At 54.6% G+C, this 18,560-nt stretch overlaps 1 protein-coding gene across 2 annotated transcripts in view; it reads left to right on the forward strand.

Annotated features, from left to right (window-relative positions):
- The first annotated feature begins 219 nt into the window (after positions 1 to 219).
- Positions 220 to 18,560, forward strand: part of SMG6 (SMG6 nonsense mediated mRNA decay factor) — an 89,305-nt gene continuing 70,964 nt past the window's right edge. For both annotated transcript variants that reach the window (XM_082201676.1, XM_082201677.1), the window contains exons 1-8: positions 220 to 367; positions 5,722 to 7,432; positions 8,741 to 8,933; positions 10,260 to 10,370; positions 10,904 to 11,010; positions 11,810 to 11,888; positions 14,362 to 14,472; positions 14,577 to 14,762. In XM_082201676.1, the coding sequence (XP_082057802.1) occupies positions 250 to 367; positions 5,722 to 7,432; positions 8,741 to 8,933; positions 10,260 to 10,370; positions 10,904 to 11,010; positions 11,810 to 11,888; positions 14,362 to 14,472; positions 14,577 to 14,762 (2,616 nt within the window). In that variant the 5' untranslated portion in view covers positions 220 to 249. The remainder of the gene's footprint in view (positions 368 to 5,721; positions 7,433 to 8,740; positions 8,934 to 10,259; positions 10,371 to 10,903; positions 11,011 to 11,809; positions 11,889 to 14,361; positions 14,473 to 14,576; positions 14,763 to 18,560) is intronic.

The raw sequence follows: 18,560 nt of genomic DNA on the forward strand, positions 1-18,560 counted from the left end.
TTTCTCGTCTATCCGGAGAGCTGAGTTACTACTCTACCCTTTCTTTTCTCTACGCATCCTTGGCAGGCCACGTGCCCCTGTGGGCGGGGCAAAGGCGAAGCGCTTTCGAGACCCGAGAGCTGCTTCCCGCCCCTCCCTCCTCTGTGGAGGCTGCGCCTGCGCGTTCCGTCCCGCCCCTCGCTCTCGCCCGCGGAGCGCCTTGTCCCGCGTCGGCCGCCGTCCGCCCGTTTCGTTTCCCGGGGAGCCAAAATGGCGGCGGCGGCGGAGCTGGAGCGCGTCCGCGTCTCGGCGGCGGAGCTGAGGAGAGGCGTCCTGGCGGCGGCGGAGGCGGCCTCCTCGGGGGCGGCCAGGGGCAGCGGAGGACCAGGTGGGCGCGCCGGGTGGGGGCGCGCCGCGGGGGGAGGAGAGGCGCGCCCGGGGCTTCGCTCCGTGTGAACGGGCCCGGGGGGGCGTGGCGGGGGGAGGCGGGCGGGGGCGCTTCCTCACGGCCCGCCGACACGCGAGTTTGCGTGGAGCTTCTTGCAGTTACCACCGCGTGGTGGCGGTGGCTGTCACGGTTCTCACCCCTCGGCCGTTATTCTTACCGTGAGGGGATCGTTATCGCCACCATCGTCACCCTCCTCTTCATCGTTATTCTATATTTAATTTGATCTCGGTGGGGTTTCTCGTTTTTATTCTGTTCATTTGCACCCCGCCTTTCCCTCAAGGCGGCTCGCGAAAGATTAAAAACAAAACACAGCGGTGAAGCACAGAGTACGTGAAGATAATGATGATAGTAATAATAGTATTTTTTATTATTTATACCCCACCCACTCTGGGTGGCTTCCAACACATGTCAAAACATCATAAAACGTTAAAAACTCACCAGTGCATAAAACACACGCATTATGTTTTAAAAACATAAAAGACCATAGTCGTCGTTTTTTTAGTGATTAAAACATCAATGGAGTTAGAGCAATGTTTGAAAGAAACTTGATCTGTTATACTGCAAGCAGTAACAAAGCAAAGCAAGAACAGCACAGAAGGCTGTTGTTTAGAAATAAGGACCCGCCTCATTTTGTTGATTGCAAGTACTGTAGTTTTAAAGTTGTGCTGGGAGTTGTGACTCGCACTGGGGCCTTGTGGGAAAGGGCACAGTCAAGCAATAATATTAAGAGCTGTTTCCTTAAAAGCAGTCAGCTCCCCAAAGGCCTGTTGGAGAGTCACCCACCCTCCGGAGGACAGCAAGGAGGGAACCAGCTTTAATCTCTCTAGGAAGGGAGCTCCAAAGTTGTCTGGGGGAGCAGCAGCCACTGGGAAGCCCCTCTCCTGCGTCCACACAAAGCGTGCCTGTGAGGGTCAAGAGAAGGGCCTCCCCCTAAGATTGCGCTGAAATAATGGGATGCAAGCATGGAAGTGAAACAAACAGATTGGGTGGAAAACAGGCTGGCACAGAATGTGTCCCGTTGAGGCTGCACAGTGGGTTTGTGCCATATATCAGTTTTGAAACGAGGTCCCGTGGATCAAGACGAGGTCCCGTTTCCTGCTTGGCAGGGGGTTGGACTCAATGGCCCTTGTGGTCTCTTCCAACTCTATGATTCTATGATTCTAAGACCCTCCTCACTATGTAATGCACTTTTTGTCCACCATCCCAAGACAGTGAACGTTTAGTTCTTGCATTGGGTTGTGGCTGTTTCCTCTCACATAAGTTTTTGTAATGCTGCAGTCTGTATTGAAACTGGTGATAGACACGTATAGAGCCATACTTGCATTGATTGGGCTGTAAATATGATTTTCAAGTAAATATGATGGAAGCTGGCTGCAGGCAGGATTCTCTCATTGTGGATGGTGGCTCACAGTAAATGGAGGACTGAGGCTGAGAGATGGAGACGTTGCTCACAGCCAGCCAGGAACTCCTCTGAAGAGCTGGTAGAACTTGAATCCGGCTCTCCAGCCTGTGGACCAAATTGCTTCTCCCCTCTGCAGTCTATAGTGAAGTCCTACCTGGAATACAAAACTCAGCTGTCATCCTAAAGTTGTTTCTGCCATTCAGGGGGGCAGTTTCTATGGAGTGGTTGTGTGTTCACCTTAATGTTCCTTGAGGACGGGATGATGGGAAGCCAGGGTGCCTTGCTGGGCTTTTGCTTTTTATTACCATATTTTTCCGTGTATAAGATGAACTTTTTTGACCCAAAAATGAGGTTCAAAATTTAGGATTGTCTTATATACAGGTAGTGCTGAGGGGGGATGGGCGAATGGTTTTTTGGTGTGAGCCCGAGATTGTAAGCAGCGATTGGCCGCTTGATTATTTGGGGGGGGGGTGCCGAAAATCGCTCACCTGCCGGAACGCAGCACACAACCACTCATGTCACAGCTGCCCAATGGCCGCCATTAACCCAGACTGATTCCGCTGTGGCAGCCACTAGACAGCTGCCCTTGTCGCAGCAAGCAAGAGTGTGATTGGCGGCCGCTGGCTGCAATTGGGCAACTGATATCGCTCACCCGCTGGAACGAACTGCGAGCCTGAGATTCGAAGGGGCAATTGTAAGCAGTTGTGTGCTGCGTTCTGGCGGGTAAGCGATTTTTGGCACCCCCCCCCCCAATAATCCCTCAAAGCTCAATCCCCCCTATTTTCTAAATTTTGAGGCCCCCAAAATAGGGGGCATCTTATACATGGGGGCGTCCTATAGACGAAAAAGTATGGTAGTTCTTCCATTTGGGTTTGGAAACGCTGGGGAGACTGTTCATTTTAGACTATTGTTTGCTTCCCACTTTTTCCTATTAGTATAAGAACTATTAGTATAAGAAAAATGGAGAAATGAACAGTACGGAACAAAAGAAATCACATCCTACATCCATTAAAACAAGAATCATAGTATATTGCTACCGAATCGGCTGCTTGCTTTGTGCTGGTTTACAAATGTTTTCTAAGGCCTGGTGGTGGTGGCCATTAGCAGCAAATGGAGCCTCTCTGTTTAGAGGCAGTATACAGTGGTACCTCAGGTTACAGACGCTTCAGGTTACAGACTCCGCCAACCCAAAAATAGTAACTCGGGTTAAGAACTTTGCTTCAGGATGAGAACAGAAATCGCAGCGGCAGCAGGAGGCCCCATTAGCTAAAGTAGTATCTCAAGTTAAGAACAGTTTTAGATTAAGAATGGACTTCCAGAACAAATTAAGTTCTTAACCCAAGGTACCTCTAAGCACCCAGATCTAGGGACTAATAGGGAAAAGGTTTGTCCCATCATGACCCACTTTCTGGCGTTACCTTGGCTGGCTGCAGCTAGAAACCAGACACTGGGTGGGCCTTTGGGCTGATCCAGAAGGAGTAGTTTCTGAGTTGCTGTAATAATTATTATTATTATTATTATTATTATTATTATTATTATTATTTATTTATACCCCGCCCATCTGGCTTGGCCTCCCCAGCCACTCTGGGCGGCTTCCATAGAAACCAAAAATGCAGTAAAATATCACACGTTAAAAACTTCCCTGAACAGGGCTGCCTTAAGATGTCTTCTGAATGTCAGGTAGTTTATTGCTTTGACATCTGCTGGAAGGGCGTTCCACAGGGCGGGCGCCACTACCGAAAAGGCCCTCTGCCTGGTTCCCTGTAGCTTTGCTTCTCGCAATGAGGGAACTGCCAGAAGGCCCTCGGCGCTGGACCTCAGCGTCCGGGCAGAATGATGGGGGTGGAGATGCTCCTTCAGGTATACTGGACCGAGGCCCTTTAGGGCTTTAAAGGTCAGCACCAACACTTTGAATTGTGCTCGGAAACGTACTGGGAGCCAATGTAGGTCTTTCAAGACCGGTGTTATATGGTCTCGGCGGCCGCCCCCAGTCACCAGTCTAGCTGCCGCATTCTGGATTAGTTGCAGTTTCCGAGTCACCTTCAAAGGTAGCCCCACGTAGAGCGCATTGCAGTAGTCCAAGCGGGAGATAACCAGAGCATGCACCACTCTGGCGAGACAGTCCGCAGGCAGATAGGGTCTCAGCCTACGTACCAGATGGAGCTGGTAAACAGCTGCCCTGGACACAGATTTGACCTGTGCCTCCATGGACAGCTGTGAGTCCAGAATGACTCCCAGGCTGCGCACCTGGTCCTTCAGGGGCACAGTTACCCTATTCAGGACCAGGGAATCCTCCACACCTGCCCACCTCCTGTCCCCCAAAAACAGTATTTCTGTCTTGTCAGGATTCAGCCTCAATCTGGACTACATGGACCACCTTTGCCCTGATCCAGCAGATTCTTCTTATGTTTTTATTAGACAAGTTCCTGGAGAAGAGGGCTACTAGCCATGGTGGTTATTCTCTGCCTCTACAGTTGGAGGCAGCAATGGTTCTGAACACAGGTGGCTGGAAACCACAGGAGGGGAAAGAGCTCCTGGGCTCAGATCCTGTTTTGGGGCATCTGGTTGGCCGCTATGAGAAGATGATACTGAACTAGATGAGCCACTCACTCACCTGACCCCCTAGACTGTTCTTACAGTCTTGCGTTCTCACATTCAGCCAATACTCCAGAAGCTGAGCCATCTTTCCCCACCAGCAGTCCTGTTTTTCCCCAGTGTTCCCCTTGGCTGGAAGGTTCCGGAACCCCGCCCCACCAAGGCTCTGTTGCCACGGGCACTGCTTCCTCCGGGGTTCCGATCCCTGCCAGCTCAGAACACCTGAGGAGGGCCACCTGGCATTCCTGGCAGCCTTTGAGCTGGCAATGGCACAGGGAGCCAACCAGTGGGAGCCCCCTGCTACTCTCCGGATGTTCTCCCCTGTGGGAGGTCCGTTCTGGCTTCCTGAATGAATTGGCACAAAGAGGTTCCTGTGGGGTGGGGGCTGCGCGTGTCGTCTTTGGGCCGCATGTGGGGAGAAGCCCGTGAAAAATACTTTGTGTCTGAAAAAAGCACCTGCCAGGGCAGAGGCGGCATCCTGATGCGTCTCCGGGAAGCTTTATGACAATACGTCACCATGGAAGTGGCCGTTTGGGTGGGATGTGGTGGGAAGCGCCATGCATGGGGGGTGGGCAAATTAAAAGAGAAACTCTTAAGTTTGTGACTGTCAATGTCAGTTTTATGAGGTGGCCAAGCAGCCACTTGGTGAACCCCAAAGAACTGAAGTGGGGACCAAGAGGGTGGGTCAGAAGGAAACACACTCATGTCCGTAGGAAAATGTCCATCCAGCTCAGTATTGCCGACATTGGCTGGCAGCAGCTCTCCAGGATGTCAGGGAGGGGATGCTTCCAGTCCTCCCTGAGCGATGGGGAGCTGTGCTGCTTGAGAAATAACATTCCCGCTCTCTGCCCTGTGAGAGAGTCCTGCTTGAAATGCTCTAGAGCAGTGGTGGCCAAACTTGGCCCTCTAGCTGTTTTTGGACTGCAACTCCCATCATCCCTAGCTAACAGGACCAGTGGTCAGGGATGATGGGAATTGTAGTCCCAAAACAGCTGGAGGGCCAGGTTTGGCCATCACTGCTCTAGAGGCTCTTCCAGTATGTCTTAGCAGTACTGAGTTGGGTGGACCAGCGATTTGACTCCGAAGGGAAGGGAATTGGCACCAGGTCTGCTCAGTCAGACATCTTCCTCTTGGCCCTGTGCTGGTCCTGATATGTGTTGGTCACAGCTCACTGTTTCCCCTGCCTCTTTGGCTCTCTTGCTCCCTAGGCAAAGCCCACAACCGTGTCCCTGATTTCCCCTGGTGCTTCTTATCCTCTCCGAGGCTGACCACCTCCTTGTGTTTTCCTTCTTTGCAGAGACCACAAAGGAGCCTCGGCACCGCAAGGACAATCGGCGCCCTGACCTCGAGATCTACAAGCCAGGCCTCTCCCGACTGCGGAACAAGCTCAGCTTCTCAGCCAAGCAGGAGGAGGCCAAAGGAGGCGCCCTGGCTGGCGACAGAGGAGCTCCCCTTGCTCCCAGCAAGGAAGAGCCCCCAGCCCCTCAGGACCCTCCCAGGGGAAGCAGCCAGCAGCAGCCCAATGGCCTCTTGGAAGGCGCTGCCGAGGCAGGGACCCCACAAGATCCGGGGGTCTCCCCTGAGGACTGGTGTCCTCGTATCATCCGGCGAGCCAAGAAGCCTGACCAGCAGATCTACCAGCCAGGGAAGCGCCTGCAGGTCCCCTCCAAGGAGCCCGCTGCCCCCCAGCTGGCGGCCGAGGAGCCCCCCGCAAAGGGGGAGCGGGATGAAGAGCCTGAAAGGGACGCTGGGAAGGGCTACAGGAAGCCAGCGGCCCCTGAGGGGCAGGAAGGGGGCCTGAGCCAGGAGGGGGCCAAGCTCCTCCGTGGCGGGGAGAAGGGCAGGCGGGCCGAGCGGGTCCGGAAAGGCGGCGAGGAGGCAGCTGCCCATAGCAAGGCCCAGAGCACCCCGAAGCGCTACTCGCGCTCGGACAAGCGGCGGAACCGCTACCGCACCTGCAGCACCAGCTCAGCCGGGAGCAACAACAGCGCCGACGGGGCCCGCGGGGAGGCAGAGGCCGGGCGGAAGCGCCAGGAGCCACCCAAGGAGAGGCCCCGTCCCCGGAAGCAGCTCTCCGCTTCCTCCACGGACTCGCTGGATGAAGACAAGGCGGAAGAGGAGGAGGGCGAGGCAGCCCGTGGCTCCAGCAGGGACTCGGAGGCAGCCAAGAGGCGCCTGGAGCACGGCTGGCTCTCCCGGGGCGCCGGTGGGCGGGAGGCCAAGGGAGCCCCAGCGTGCGGCAGGGGCGGCGGGCGGGGGGAGCCCTCCGAGGCAGAGTGGCGCAAGCGGAAGCCCTCGGAGGCCAGCCTGAGCGATTCCACGGAGGCCGCCGAAGTGGGGAAGGGCTCTTCCAGCCGGGAGCCCCAGGGCAGGGGCCGCGGCATCCTGGTCCTCCCGGCCAACACGGACCTCACCGCCAGTGGTGCCGGCTCCCCCGAAGCCCCCCACTCAGGGCCGCGGCTCCTCTTCAGCGGCGGCCTGGGCAAGGGGACCAGGGGGAGGGGCAGAGGGGGCACCGCCCGCCGGCTGTGGGACCCCAACAACCCCGAGCAGAAGCCAGCCCTGAAGAGCCAGGCTTCCCAGCTGCACTTCCTCGACACGGACGATGAGGCGGCCCCTCCGCCCCGGGGGGACACCCGCCAGGCCCAGGCCTCCTACTACCGCTTCCAGAACTCGGACAACCCCTACTACTACGGGCGGGCGGCAGGCCAAGCCCCCTCCTACCCCTACGCCGGGTACTCCCTGCCCTATCAGGTCGGTGCCATGAACGGGGTCTACCCGGGCACCTATTACCCGCCAGGCTACCCGGGGCAGGCTGAGCCCTACCTGTTCAGCCCCCTCCTGGCTGGGCCCCTCAGCCCCGAGATGGAGCAGCAGGTGCGCAGCCTGCAGCAGCAGGATCTCAGCAAGACCCTCCGCGAAGCCAGCAACCTGGAGCAGCAGCTGAGCAACCTCCTGTCCCGGGACCGGCTCAGCCCTGAGGGCCTGGAGAAGATGGGGCAGCTCAGGTGCGAGGGCTTGGGTGAGGGTGGGCGCTGGCAGAGAGGGCGGGCGCTGGTTGGCCAGAGGTGGGCTGGGGGAGGGGTCTTGGCATCCCAGCTGCTTTCACCTGCTGCTCTAAGAGCTGGGCAGCTTGCAGGGGAAACCACAGTGGGTGCTCTTTCACTTCGGCCATAAGGATACGGCCTAGCTGCTGGATCATGCCAAAAGGGGTCCATTGTGTCTACCACCCTCTCCTCACAATGGCCACCCAGATGCCACCAGAAGAAGGCCACAAGCAAGCGGGACCATAGCATAAAAGCAGCGTTCTCCCCATTTAAGATTCCCAGCAACTGGCCTCCAGGCGCTTGGTAAAGAGGCAGTGTGGCCTTGGACCAGGACCTGGGAGAACAGGGTTCAAATCCCCTCTTAGTCATGAAGCTCACTGACTGAGTCACTCTGTGAGTCATTGCCTCCCAGCCTAACCTGCCGCACAGGGTTGTTGTGAGGATTAAATGAGGAGCAGGAGAACCATGTAGGCCACCCTGAACTCCGTGGAGAAAAAGGCAGAATACAAATCAATAATGCTGCCTCTGTAACATAGTCAAGGCGGCTAGTAGCCATTGGTAGCCTTACCCTCCATTCATTTTTCGGATCCTTAAGAACATAAAAGGAGGAAAGGAAGGCCTTTTCGCAGGTCATTGTTGCTTTTATATTCATTAGTTGCATTTTGCATTTGCGTGTCTTAAAGTGACTTACGCAACAGAAATAAAGACATTAAGATCAGACAGAAAAACAACAGTAAATGAAACCTAAAATACTGGTCCAGACATCCATTCAAAAGGAACAAGTCCTATTCTCTCTTCTTAAAGGATGAGCACAACCACCAAGGTCACGGACGTATCCAGCTGCCCTCCCAGTTAAAAACCAGAAGCCTAGGCGAATAATGTATTTTGCCTGTACTCCAAAACAGGGCATTGCTAATTAATGGGGTTCATTGTCAGAAGATGTCCAAGGAGGCTTTAAAAGGGGGTTAAGCCGGCTAGTGGAAGATGAGAAGTCCTGTCTGTGGAATCTCTGCTTTTGCCTGGGGAGTCACAACAGTTGGGGTTGTGCTATTAATGGACTTCCCAGAAGAGGCCTCTGGTAGGCCATTTTGGGGGAAATGGCATGCTGAACTCGGGTGAGTCTTTGGTCCAACTCAGCTACCGAGCTCCTCTTACATTTGCCCCAAGTATCATTGTGGGTCTGAGTAGAGTCCTGTGGAAGAGATGAACTGTAAGGGGGGGGGAGTGTTTGAGGCGGAAGCCCCTGGGCTTAGCTGTGCCCCTTTCCAGGGTGGAGATGCTGCAGCTGTACAAGCGCTGCCTGCTGACCGACATCGAGTTTGCTGACGCCCAGAACGTGGACCAGCTGCTGTGGAAGAACGCCTTCTACCAGGTGATCGAGAAGTTCCGGCAGCTGCTCAAGGATCCCCTTGGGGAGAATGCCCAGGAGATCCGCACCAAGCTGCTCCAGATCCTGGACGAGGTAAGGACGCCTGAGGCTGAGCCCTGTGGCCTGGCGCCAGGGGGAGGGCACTGTCCCAAGGGTCGGGGTGGTACGCCTGACCCCAAATATAGTGGTTTTAAAAACACACGAAAATGAAAAGCTTATGTTAGCATGATGACCCCCTTATGTAAGGAAGAAAAAGCTGTGTCTGTCCCCCAACACATAGCAAATAGTGTGTAAAGTCAGAATGTTTTGCAGCCTAGCCTTACCCAACCGGGCACCCCTCTGGATATTTTGGACTACAACTCCCATCAGCCCCAGTCAGCATAGCCATCGGAGCCCAAACTGTCTGGAGGCCAACAGGCTAGGCCAGGCTGCTGTAGCCCAAGCAGAACCTCCTGATGTGCCCTCTGCACTGTCACCAGCAAGCTGCCTCTCAAAACCAGCTCCTGGGAAACCGCAAGCGGGGAGAGCTCAGCTGTTGCCCTCAGCTCCTGCTTGCGCACTTCCCTTTGGGGCTTCTGATTGGCCACTGTGAGAACAGGAGGCTGGACTAGATGGGGCCCCTTTGGCCCAATCCGGCTGCTGTAGGGCTCCTATTACATTTGTACTGATGGCTTTTTAAAAAAAATAAAATGAGACAAATTCACAGGGGTGGCTAAGCCTGCCTTCTTCCTCTTCTGTTGGAGGCAATATGCTTCTGAATCCAGTTGCAGGGGCTCACGAGTGCAGGGAGTTCTGCTGGTGGACTTTGCTTTGGGGGGCATTTGCTTGTCTGCTCTGAATAGGATGCTGGACGAGCTGGGCCCCCTTTCACCAGATCCAGCTGCATGGATTTCTGACATTCTGATGACTTCAGCTCCAAGCTGTTCACAAAGCTTCCTGTGGCCCACTGACAAGTGCTGAACGCACAAGGGCTCTGCATCCCTTCCCACTTTATGGCATAAACAACCTGTGTTGGGTGATTCCAAGGCTGAACTCTTGTTTGTGGGCACCCAGAAGGACCGTGGTGGAATCCCAGGAGTTGGTTACTGAACCAGCTCGCCCCCCAAGTCTATTACTGGTGGCGGTGGGGGGAATCCAAGGAGGTCAGGATTGCTCTGAACTGGAGGTAAAATTGTAGACTAAAAGAGTTGGAAAGGAACCCAAGCGTCATTTATTCCAGCCCCCTGCAATACGGGAAGCACAGATGCATTGGATGCTGAGCTAGACAGGCTTTGGATCAACTCCAGCAGGGCTCTTCTAACGGCTGCTGTTATTCCATCAGAAGATTCTGAATCCGGGGCATGTTTTCTTCAAGTACTCCTTCCACGTCCACTCACTCTCTCTCCCATCCCTTTTCACTTTCTCTCTCCTGGGTCTCAGGGCAGCGATTTCTTCGACAGTTTGCTTCAGAAGCTGCAAGCGACGTACCAGTTCAAGCTGGAGGACTACATGGACGGCATGGCTGTGCGCAGCAAGCCCCTGCGGAAGGTGGTGAGTCCTGGCTAGGGCCTGCGTCTGTCAGGGAAGCTTTGTTGATCAGGCCCTCTGGGGGTCCCTGGAAGACGGATGGTAAAGGAGACCCTCTCTTTGGGCAGAGGGGAGCTCAGAGCTTTTCCCTGGCGAAGGAAGCAGGTGTGCTGAAGCCCGGCTGTGTCTCCATTTTAAGCTGGAGAGCAAATCTCCTTTTTCCCTTGTCAAAAATGAACTAGGATGCTGGAGCTGGGGGGGGGGGCGGGGAGTCCTGCCTTTTCCCATCACTCGGCAAGGGGCAGGTGCTCAATCTCGCGAGGGAGGCAAGGAACAATGTCACAGCCGAGACCTGTAAAGAGGAGATTGGCTTCATTTTTAAAAATAACTGTATGTGTGTGTTGTGTGGGTTGTAAATATCCTTTGGAACAACTGACTTGCCACTCACAGCCTCCATCTAAAATACGAGGGAAGAATTTTTGGATTCCAGCAGAGGCCTCTCCCCGACTCTCCCTCCCTCCTTCCTGCAACTGATGGGCTTGTTTCCTCTCCCCCAGGTTAAATATGCCCTCATCAGCGCCCAGAGGAGCCTGATCTGCCAAGGAGACATCTGCAGATACCGAGAGCAAAGCAGCGACACTGCCAACTACGGGAAGGCACGCAGGTAGGGAGGGAGGAAGTCCTGGAGGGCATCTGCCTCTCTACGTTGAAATAAGTATTTATTCTCTTATGACAACGTCATATGCCAGGCCCCTCTGGAGGGGAAGGAACTGTGTCGCTTCATGGGATAGAGCACCTGCTTTGTGTCCAGAAAACCCAAGGTTCAGGTCGGGCTGCGACTGTTCCTAATCAGAGAACCTGGAGAGTCAGTGTGGACAATATTCATCTGGTCCGACTCAGTACAAGGCAGCTTCCTACAATTTTCTGTCTTCAGGAAAGGGCTGTAGCTCAGCTGCAGAACACTTGCTTGGCATGCAGAAGGTCCCAGCTCCAATCTCCAGGCAGGGCTGGGGTTGTTCCCCCACCTGAAACTGTCCTGAGGAGCCCCTCCCTCTCTCCTTCCAGGAGCCTGCAGTCTAAACGTTGAGAAAGTTGAGTAGACAGAAGGGAGGGGGCAAAAGGGCTGATGTGAGCAGGTGCAGTTACAACATACTTTTGGGACTTTGTGCCAGTGGTGGGGAAGGGGATAAGGCTGGATAACAAACATCGGTTTTGAGAGGAGAGCGAACCATAGCACCCCAGAGGGGTTCTTGGGGAACTTCTGTGCATGGGACGGGGTCCGTGTGGCCACACTTCAGGTATAGCTCGAATTCCAGCTCCCCAGGGTCACGCTGTCCCCATCCCTGCCACAGCCACTGTCAGGACCTAGGAGAGGACTCTGCCAGTGGCAGCCTCTCCACTCCAGGGTCTCCTGCCCCGATGCAGCCTAGCCTGTCAGTCACTCTGCTCTCTTGCCTCCCCAGCTGGTACCTGAAGGCCCAGCACATCGCCCCCAAGAACGGACGTCCATACAACCAGCTGGCCCTCTTGGCTGTCTACACGGTAAGAGAGACGCAGGGAGGGAGGGAGCCGGGGTGGTCCAGGCACAGGAGGGTTGGGAGCCTCACGGCACCAGGAGAGGCATCGGCTCGCTTCACTTGTGAAAAATGCTTACATTTCTTAATTATTTTGCCAGTGTTTCAGATGCATGGCAGCTATTTCCCAAATTGCTAATATTTCGTTAGATGAATTAACTCAGCTGTCAAAAATAATTACTAGCAGACTTTATAAGCATTTATGAAAATGTGGGCATCACTTCTTTTTCACTTACTGACTGAAATGGATAATTCCTCAAACATCTGTCAATAAGGTTCATTAGATGTACAGAGTTTGCTAGCTTTTTGTTCTTGCAGTGTGACCACACAGCACAGCTTCTGGCCCAAAGATGTGAGGGGGCTGCAGGTCCCCCTTCAGGACGGAACCCCTCGTTTATTTTTCAGGCCTCAAAACCCATTGCAGGTGCCTTGGCATGAGGAAGCTCCACGTCTGTGGACATAAATTCGCCGGGTGAGGGTTATCGTGGACAAATCGTACATTGTGTAGATAGACCATGGTGCTAGGAAGGCGTGTCTTTGTTCTTGTGGAAGGCTAACCAATGATTTAAACTGATTTTTGAAATTTAAGTTGGCATGAGTTTTCATGTGGTTTTAGTCTGTCATTATTTTAGCTTTTCAAAAAGTCTTAAATTACTGTTGCTATTTTTTTCTTGTTGATAAGTTTCTTGTTTCTCCCCCTTTTTTATAAATCTTTTGGTTTTTTTTAAAGCAAGGAGTATCTAATTGTTATTAAATTAATTAAACCATCTAGACCAGCTGCTGGGCAGCCAAGGTGCCAGGTTTGTGTGCAGAATGTCCCAGGTTCAGAGACTGGGAAGGACTCCCTGCCTGAGACCTCAGAGAGCCACGGCTGCCGGTCAGCGTATACAGCACTGAGCTAAGCAGACCCAGTGGTCTGACTCTGTATAAAGCAACTTCCTCTGCTCTAAAGGATGCAGCCCTAGGTGTGGCTGAGTCACATCTGTGTGACTTTATCAGAAACGGGGCTTCCTGCTTTCCCTCTGATCAGCGTAAGGGGTGTTGGAACAAAGTGCCCAGGAATATATATGCCATTTATTAGGAGCCACACACTTCATTTCTGATTGAGGTCCTTATTAGCACCACTGGAAAAGAGAAACAACCTGGCGTCCCTCCTGATGTTTTGGACTACAACCCCCATCAGCGTTGGGTGGGACTGATGGGCGTTGTAGTCCAAAAACTTGTTAGGGTTTCAAGGTTGGGAGAGACTACTCTCCATTCTCTGAGCTAGCAGGAGTTCCTTTGCAAGAGAGTCTAGATCCGTGGTTCCCAAACTTTTTCAGGGCCCCAAGCCCTTGGTTCTAAAACTCATTCTCAGGAACCCCAACCCTATAAAAAGCATCATTCAGAATTTGCACAACCCACTAAGGAAGATAATAACACAATGAAATTCACTAAAGAATATCACGTGAAAAATATTTTTTACGCATCCTTACAAAAACATTTATAGCATAAAATATTACTATATAATATTAACATAGTACATTTCCGAGCACAATTCAAAGTGTTGGTGCTGACCTTGAAAGCCCTAAACAGTCCAGTATACCTGAAGTACACCTCCATCATTCTACCCAGACACTGAGGTCCAGCGCCGAGGGCCTTCTGGCGGTTCCCTCCCTGCGAGAAGCCAAGTTACAGGGAACCAGGCAGAGGGCCTTCTCGGTGGTGGCGCCTGCCCTGTGGAACGCCCTCCCACCAGATGTCAAAGAGAACAATAACTACCAGACTTTTAGAAGACATCTGAAGGCAGCCCTGTTTAGGGAAGCTTTAATGTTTGGTGCATTACTGTATTTTAATATTTTGTTGGAAGCCAGCCAGAGTGGCTGGGAAAGCCCAGCCAGATGGGTGGGGTATAAATAAGAAATTATTATTATTCACCAAAAGAGCATGAAGCTCCACCTACCACAGACGTCCGGTAACTAAGGCATAGGGAAATTACCAATCATTGGCCATCTTGTGATAACTCAGAATTGTAAATCCAAGCCAATGTGGCTAAAAGAAGTAGCAGTAAAACTCTCAATGTCAAGCCGCTCACTAGCAACAATGGCTCTGCTCTGCCTCCACGGTCAGAGGCCGCAATGCTTCCGGATTCCACTTGCTGGAGAGGATCCTGCCTCCTGGTTCCCTACAGGCAGCTGTTCAGCCCCTGCGAGAAGAGGATGCTGGGCCATGGGCCTGATCCAGCAGGCTCTTCTTACGTTCTTAGAGTTTTGCCCCTGGCAAAGAGCTTAATGCTGCGGGGCTTGTGTTTGTTGCAGTCCTAGGAGCTTCATCTGCCCCTCTCCTTCCATTGCCACCTCCCCTTTCTCAGCAAGAAGGAGGGTGTTCCCTTTGGATCCCCCCAGTCGCCCCTCTCTAGGGTACTATCTTGTAAGGGGATCTTCCTGTTGTTGTCTCCGCAGAGGAGGAAGTTGGATGCGGTCTACTACTACATGCGCAGCCTTGCGGCCAGCAACCCCATCCTCACTGCCAAGGAGAGCCTCATGAGCCTCTTCGAGGAGACCAAGCGGAAGGTAAGGGTTGGGGGGAGGGCTGCGGACCCCTTTCCTCGCCCCCAGCCTCCCTCTCTGCCCAGGAGCACCCACCCTGACCACGGCGCCTGTTCCTCCCTGTGCAGGTGGAGCAGAAGAAGAGCCCCAGCCGGCAGAGCAAAGGCAAGAAGTCGGCCTTCCGGCCTTCTGGGGATGATGCCACCCGCCTGGAGCTCTGGATCCACCCCTCGCACCCCCACGCCAGCCAGGGGCACGAGTCCGGGCGCGACTCGGAGCAGGACAACGGCCTCGGCAGCCTCAGCCCCAGCGAGGTGAGTACCGTCCGGGCGGCTGAAATCCGTGTAGCGTCATGTAAAGAGTGTTGCCCCTTGTGGAATTGGTTTGGTTATTGCCTTTTCCTCCCAGGAGCTCCCAGGATTCCCCACCCTCCTCATTTAATCCCCGCAACAGCCCCGTGAGGTGGGTTAGCCTGAGGGCCTTGGGCTGAGCTTTGTGGCTGAGTGGGGACTCGAACCCTGGTCTCTCCCAGGCCCTCGTCCTCCGGCACTCTCACCGCTGCACCACACGACTTCCCAGGATGGGTAGATGAGTGTGTATAAATACGTGTGCAAGTCGTCCAAGAGGAGCTTCTGTTGCCGGGCCCCCTCTGGCCACTGGATGGCGCTGCTCTTCTTGCTATGCAGGACAGGCTGACGTGTTGCGGGGGGCGATGAGGAGAATGAGGATACAACTTGCAGGGATGGATGGAGGGTGGTTTTTTGGTGGGGAGTACATTGGCCCTTCCAGCCTTTGGAACGACAGTGTTAATTGAGCAATGGGCTGCGCTGGCACTTTGGGTGCTGGGTGGGTGGGCTGCTTTGCTGTGGGTGCTTTGGCCTGAGAGATCCGGGGCCTTGCCAATATGTTGCCCTATTCCAAGGAAGCATCTGGGCAGAAGCAAAGGGGCAGGTTGGCAGGAAGGAGGCAAACAGAGGGTCCCGGGAGGCACATGGGCTGAGCTGGGCAAGAAGACGGGTTAGTGGCTCCTGTTCCAACTAGCTCAGTGTCACCTACACAGACTGGCAGCAGGGTTTCAGGCAAGGAGCGTTTCCCAGCCTTTCTTGGAGATAACTGCCAAGGATTGAGCCGGGGATCTTCTGCATGCCTGGCAGGGGCTCTCCGCCCCTGACCTCTAGCCCTTCTTCTGCCAACGGCAGAGCGCAGCTGCCTCCTGCCGGGGCCCTCAGTGTCACACAGGAGTCGGTGCTCAACTGTCACTTTAAGCCTTTCGCCCCTTGGGCTCATGGAGGTTCCCTGGGGTGCCTGGCTTTCATAGAACAATAGAATTGTAGTGTAGGAAGGTACCATTTGGGGCCATCTAGTCCAGCCCCCTGCAATGCAGGAATCTCAACTAAAAAATCCAAACACCTCCCAAGGGGAGTCCCTTCCACACTCGAACAGCTCTTTCTTCATAGCACTGGAGCCCGACCTGGGGGGGGGGGGGACGACTCCCCTTCACTCCCCCACCTGCCTAGACTTGCGCGTTCCTGGGATCCCACTGACTCGGGGTCACCCTGTGGGTGCCCTGCCGGCAGGGACAGCACTGTGCTTTGGGCCTGCTGTGCCAGGCCTGCAGAGAGCAGTTGCCGAAAGCCCTGGAGGTTGACTCAGCGAGCGCTGGGGGGATCCCCCCTCCTTTCTGTTTGCGAAGCAGGTTCCCAGGCGAGAGAAAGACTCTGCTCCCCCCAGCCTCCTTCGCTGGTGCCGTGACGGGCAACCCAGAATGCTGCTGTGTGTGCTTCATATCTCTCTCTCTCTCTCTCTCTCTCTCTCTCTCTCTCTCTCTCTCTCTCTCTCTCCCCCTCTTCCTCCTCGAGCTCCTTTGACCTGGTCACCAAAACCACCCCTCAGCTTTTATTTTTACGCCCGGCCCGTTTTTGTTTCGAGCCCTGAGGTTTGGTCTCTTTCCTCTAACGGAGAGAGAAGTTCTCCGAGGAGGAAGCCGCGGGTGCCAGGCTGCAGTTGGGCTGGTTAGACGCGGAAACCACATGCCCGGCCCCCGCGGGCTTGGGGACGTGACTCTCGGCACGCAGCGCCTTGCGCTGGAGGCAGCGCCTGGCTCACCCCCGTCCCCTTCCGCCTCCCAGCCACCAGCTGCACCCACCCCTCCTCCCTGGTGCTCTGCGTCTCGGGAGCGAAACAGGCTTTTGGGGAAACTGTCCCACCGAGCGCCGCTCCTGCTCCCTGCTGGGGCTGAGCTCCTTGCTGCCTGCAGCCCTCTTCAGGGCAGCCTTGCGTGGAGCCTGCCCCCCTTCCCCTTCCTTCCGGCCCCACTTGACCTTTCGCTGCCACCCACAAGGAGGCCGGGGTGAGGTGAAGCGAGAGTTTCCAGGCACGCAAAGGCCAAAAAAAGAGAAAAGAGGCTCAGCGTCTTAATTTTAAAAGTGAGGAGAGAAGGCAGGTTGCTGTGACTACTGGGGAGCTGGTTGGCTGGAGAGGTGGGCCGCTGGGCATGGCAGGAGGGTGCCAGGCTCCCTTGACCCAGGAGAGGACCAGGCAGGATCTCATTCTGCAGAGGCCCTCAGCTCCAAGGGCTGTGCAGGCATTTGCAGCCACTTGCATTGTGGCTGTGTTGTGGTTGTGTGTATGTGTGTAAACTGAGAAACTGTCCCATTTTTGTGCCCTGGTTGTTGGCTTATATTTGCTCGTTTCTTCTCTGCATCAACTTGTGGGGAGTACTCTGTAGATCACAGAATCCCTCCCTTCTGTAGCCACAGCCACTCAGGATCCTCCCCCTTCCCTCTCTGGCTTCTGATTCCATTCCCTCCCTCAATGTTCCCCACATGCACCCCAGTTTATCAACAATCATCAGGACTAGGAGCCTATTTTTTCTTTGAAAGAAGGAACCAAGAGGTTTAGGATGTTGAATTCTAGGGCCAGTAGCAGGTTGTTCTGCTTAATGTGGAAGTGCTACAGTTTGATTTTTTTTTAAGCGAATAACTAAATCACGATACATTGGTTTTATTCATTTATGTATTAAAAGATATGCACCCCGCCCTTCATCACAGGATAATCAGGATGGGTGACAATAAATGCACCATATTCTGATTTCCCCCCAAAACATCATTTGTGAAAATGGGCTTGGAATTCCAAGTGGGAAGAACACGGCGGCTGTTGCCTCCGGTTCCCCATGCCCCCTGGGGGCATCTGCTTGGCCACTGTGAGAGCAGGATGCTGGGTAAGAGGGCCTGATCCAGCTGCTGCTCCAGGCCTCTCCTGATGTTTGTGAGCATTCAGGAGGTTGGAGGAAGCGCTGCTCTCCTGGCCCACCCATTTCCCAAGGGAGGCCTGATGCCTGCTCTGGGAAAGGCTGTCTGGAGGGGGCTCTTGTGCCAACCGGTCAGACAAACACGTCTCTCCGCTGAGCCCGGCTGGGTTTGTCCCTGGGTGCATCTGCTCCCTTCGCTCCTCCTTGTTACTTTTTTTTTTTAGCAGCCACCCAAACTGTCCCCCACCGTGACATCCGTGGCGCTGCTCCCTCCCCTCCCGCATCCGGTCCCCTGGCAAAGAAACAAGCCTTGTCCTTCCGCTGCCCCGCGCTGGTTCCGCCGACCCTTCTCTGCTCCGCAGATGCGTTGCGGCTGCCGAGGGGAAAGTTTGCCTCCTCGCTTGATAAAGAACAGATACCAGAGTGCTGCTTCCAAACCTGAAGTAACCATTTTTAACTGGAAGCAGCCTTTCCTCCTCCTCCTCCTCCTCCTCCTAATCCCAGCCCTACCGGAGCAGCTGTGCTGGAATCCTGCCCTTATTTGGTGCCTGCCCTCCTTCCCACCAGGGATCCTGGGGCTCAGGTGCCGAGCGCAGAGCCCCAGCCCCCCGGATCGGGGCCAGATGGATCGGTGCTCAGAGCCGGGGCTGTTGCTGTCGGTGGCTCCTCTGCACAATAGCTGTGCTCTGCCTCCCCTGTGGGAGACACAGACGCCTCCATATTCCTCTTCCTGGGAGTCGCAGGCGAGGAGAGTGTTGCTGACTCACTCGGGTCCTGCTTGCTAATCAGAGGTTGTTGTGTTGGATGGTCCCCTTTGGGGGGACCTCCTGCAGGACTCTTCCTAGCTTCCTGTAAAGGATTA

The sequence above is a fragment of the Podarcis vaucheri genome, assembly GCF_965113315.1.
Source record: "Podarcis vaucheri genome assembly, chromosome: 15".
Classification (NCBI taxonomy): Eukaryota; Metazoa; Chordata; class Lepidosauria; order Squamata; family Lacertidae; genus Podarcis; species Podarcis vaucheri.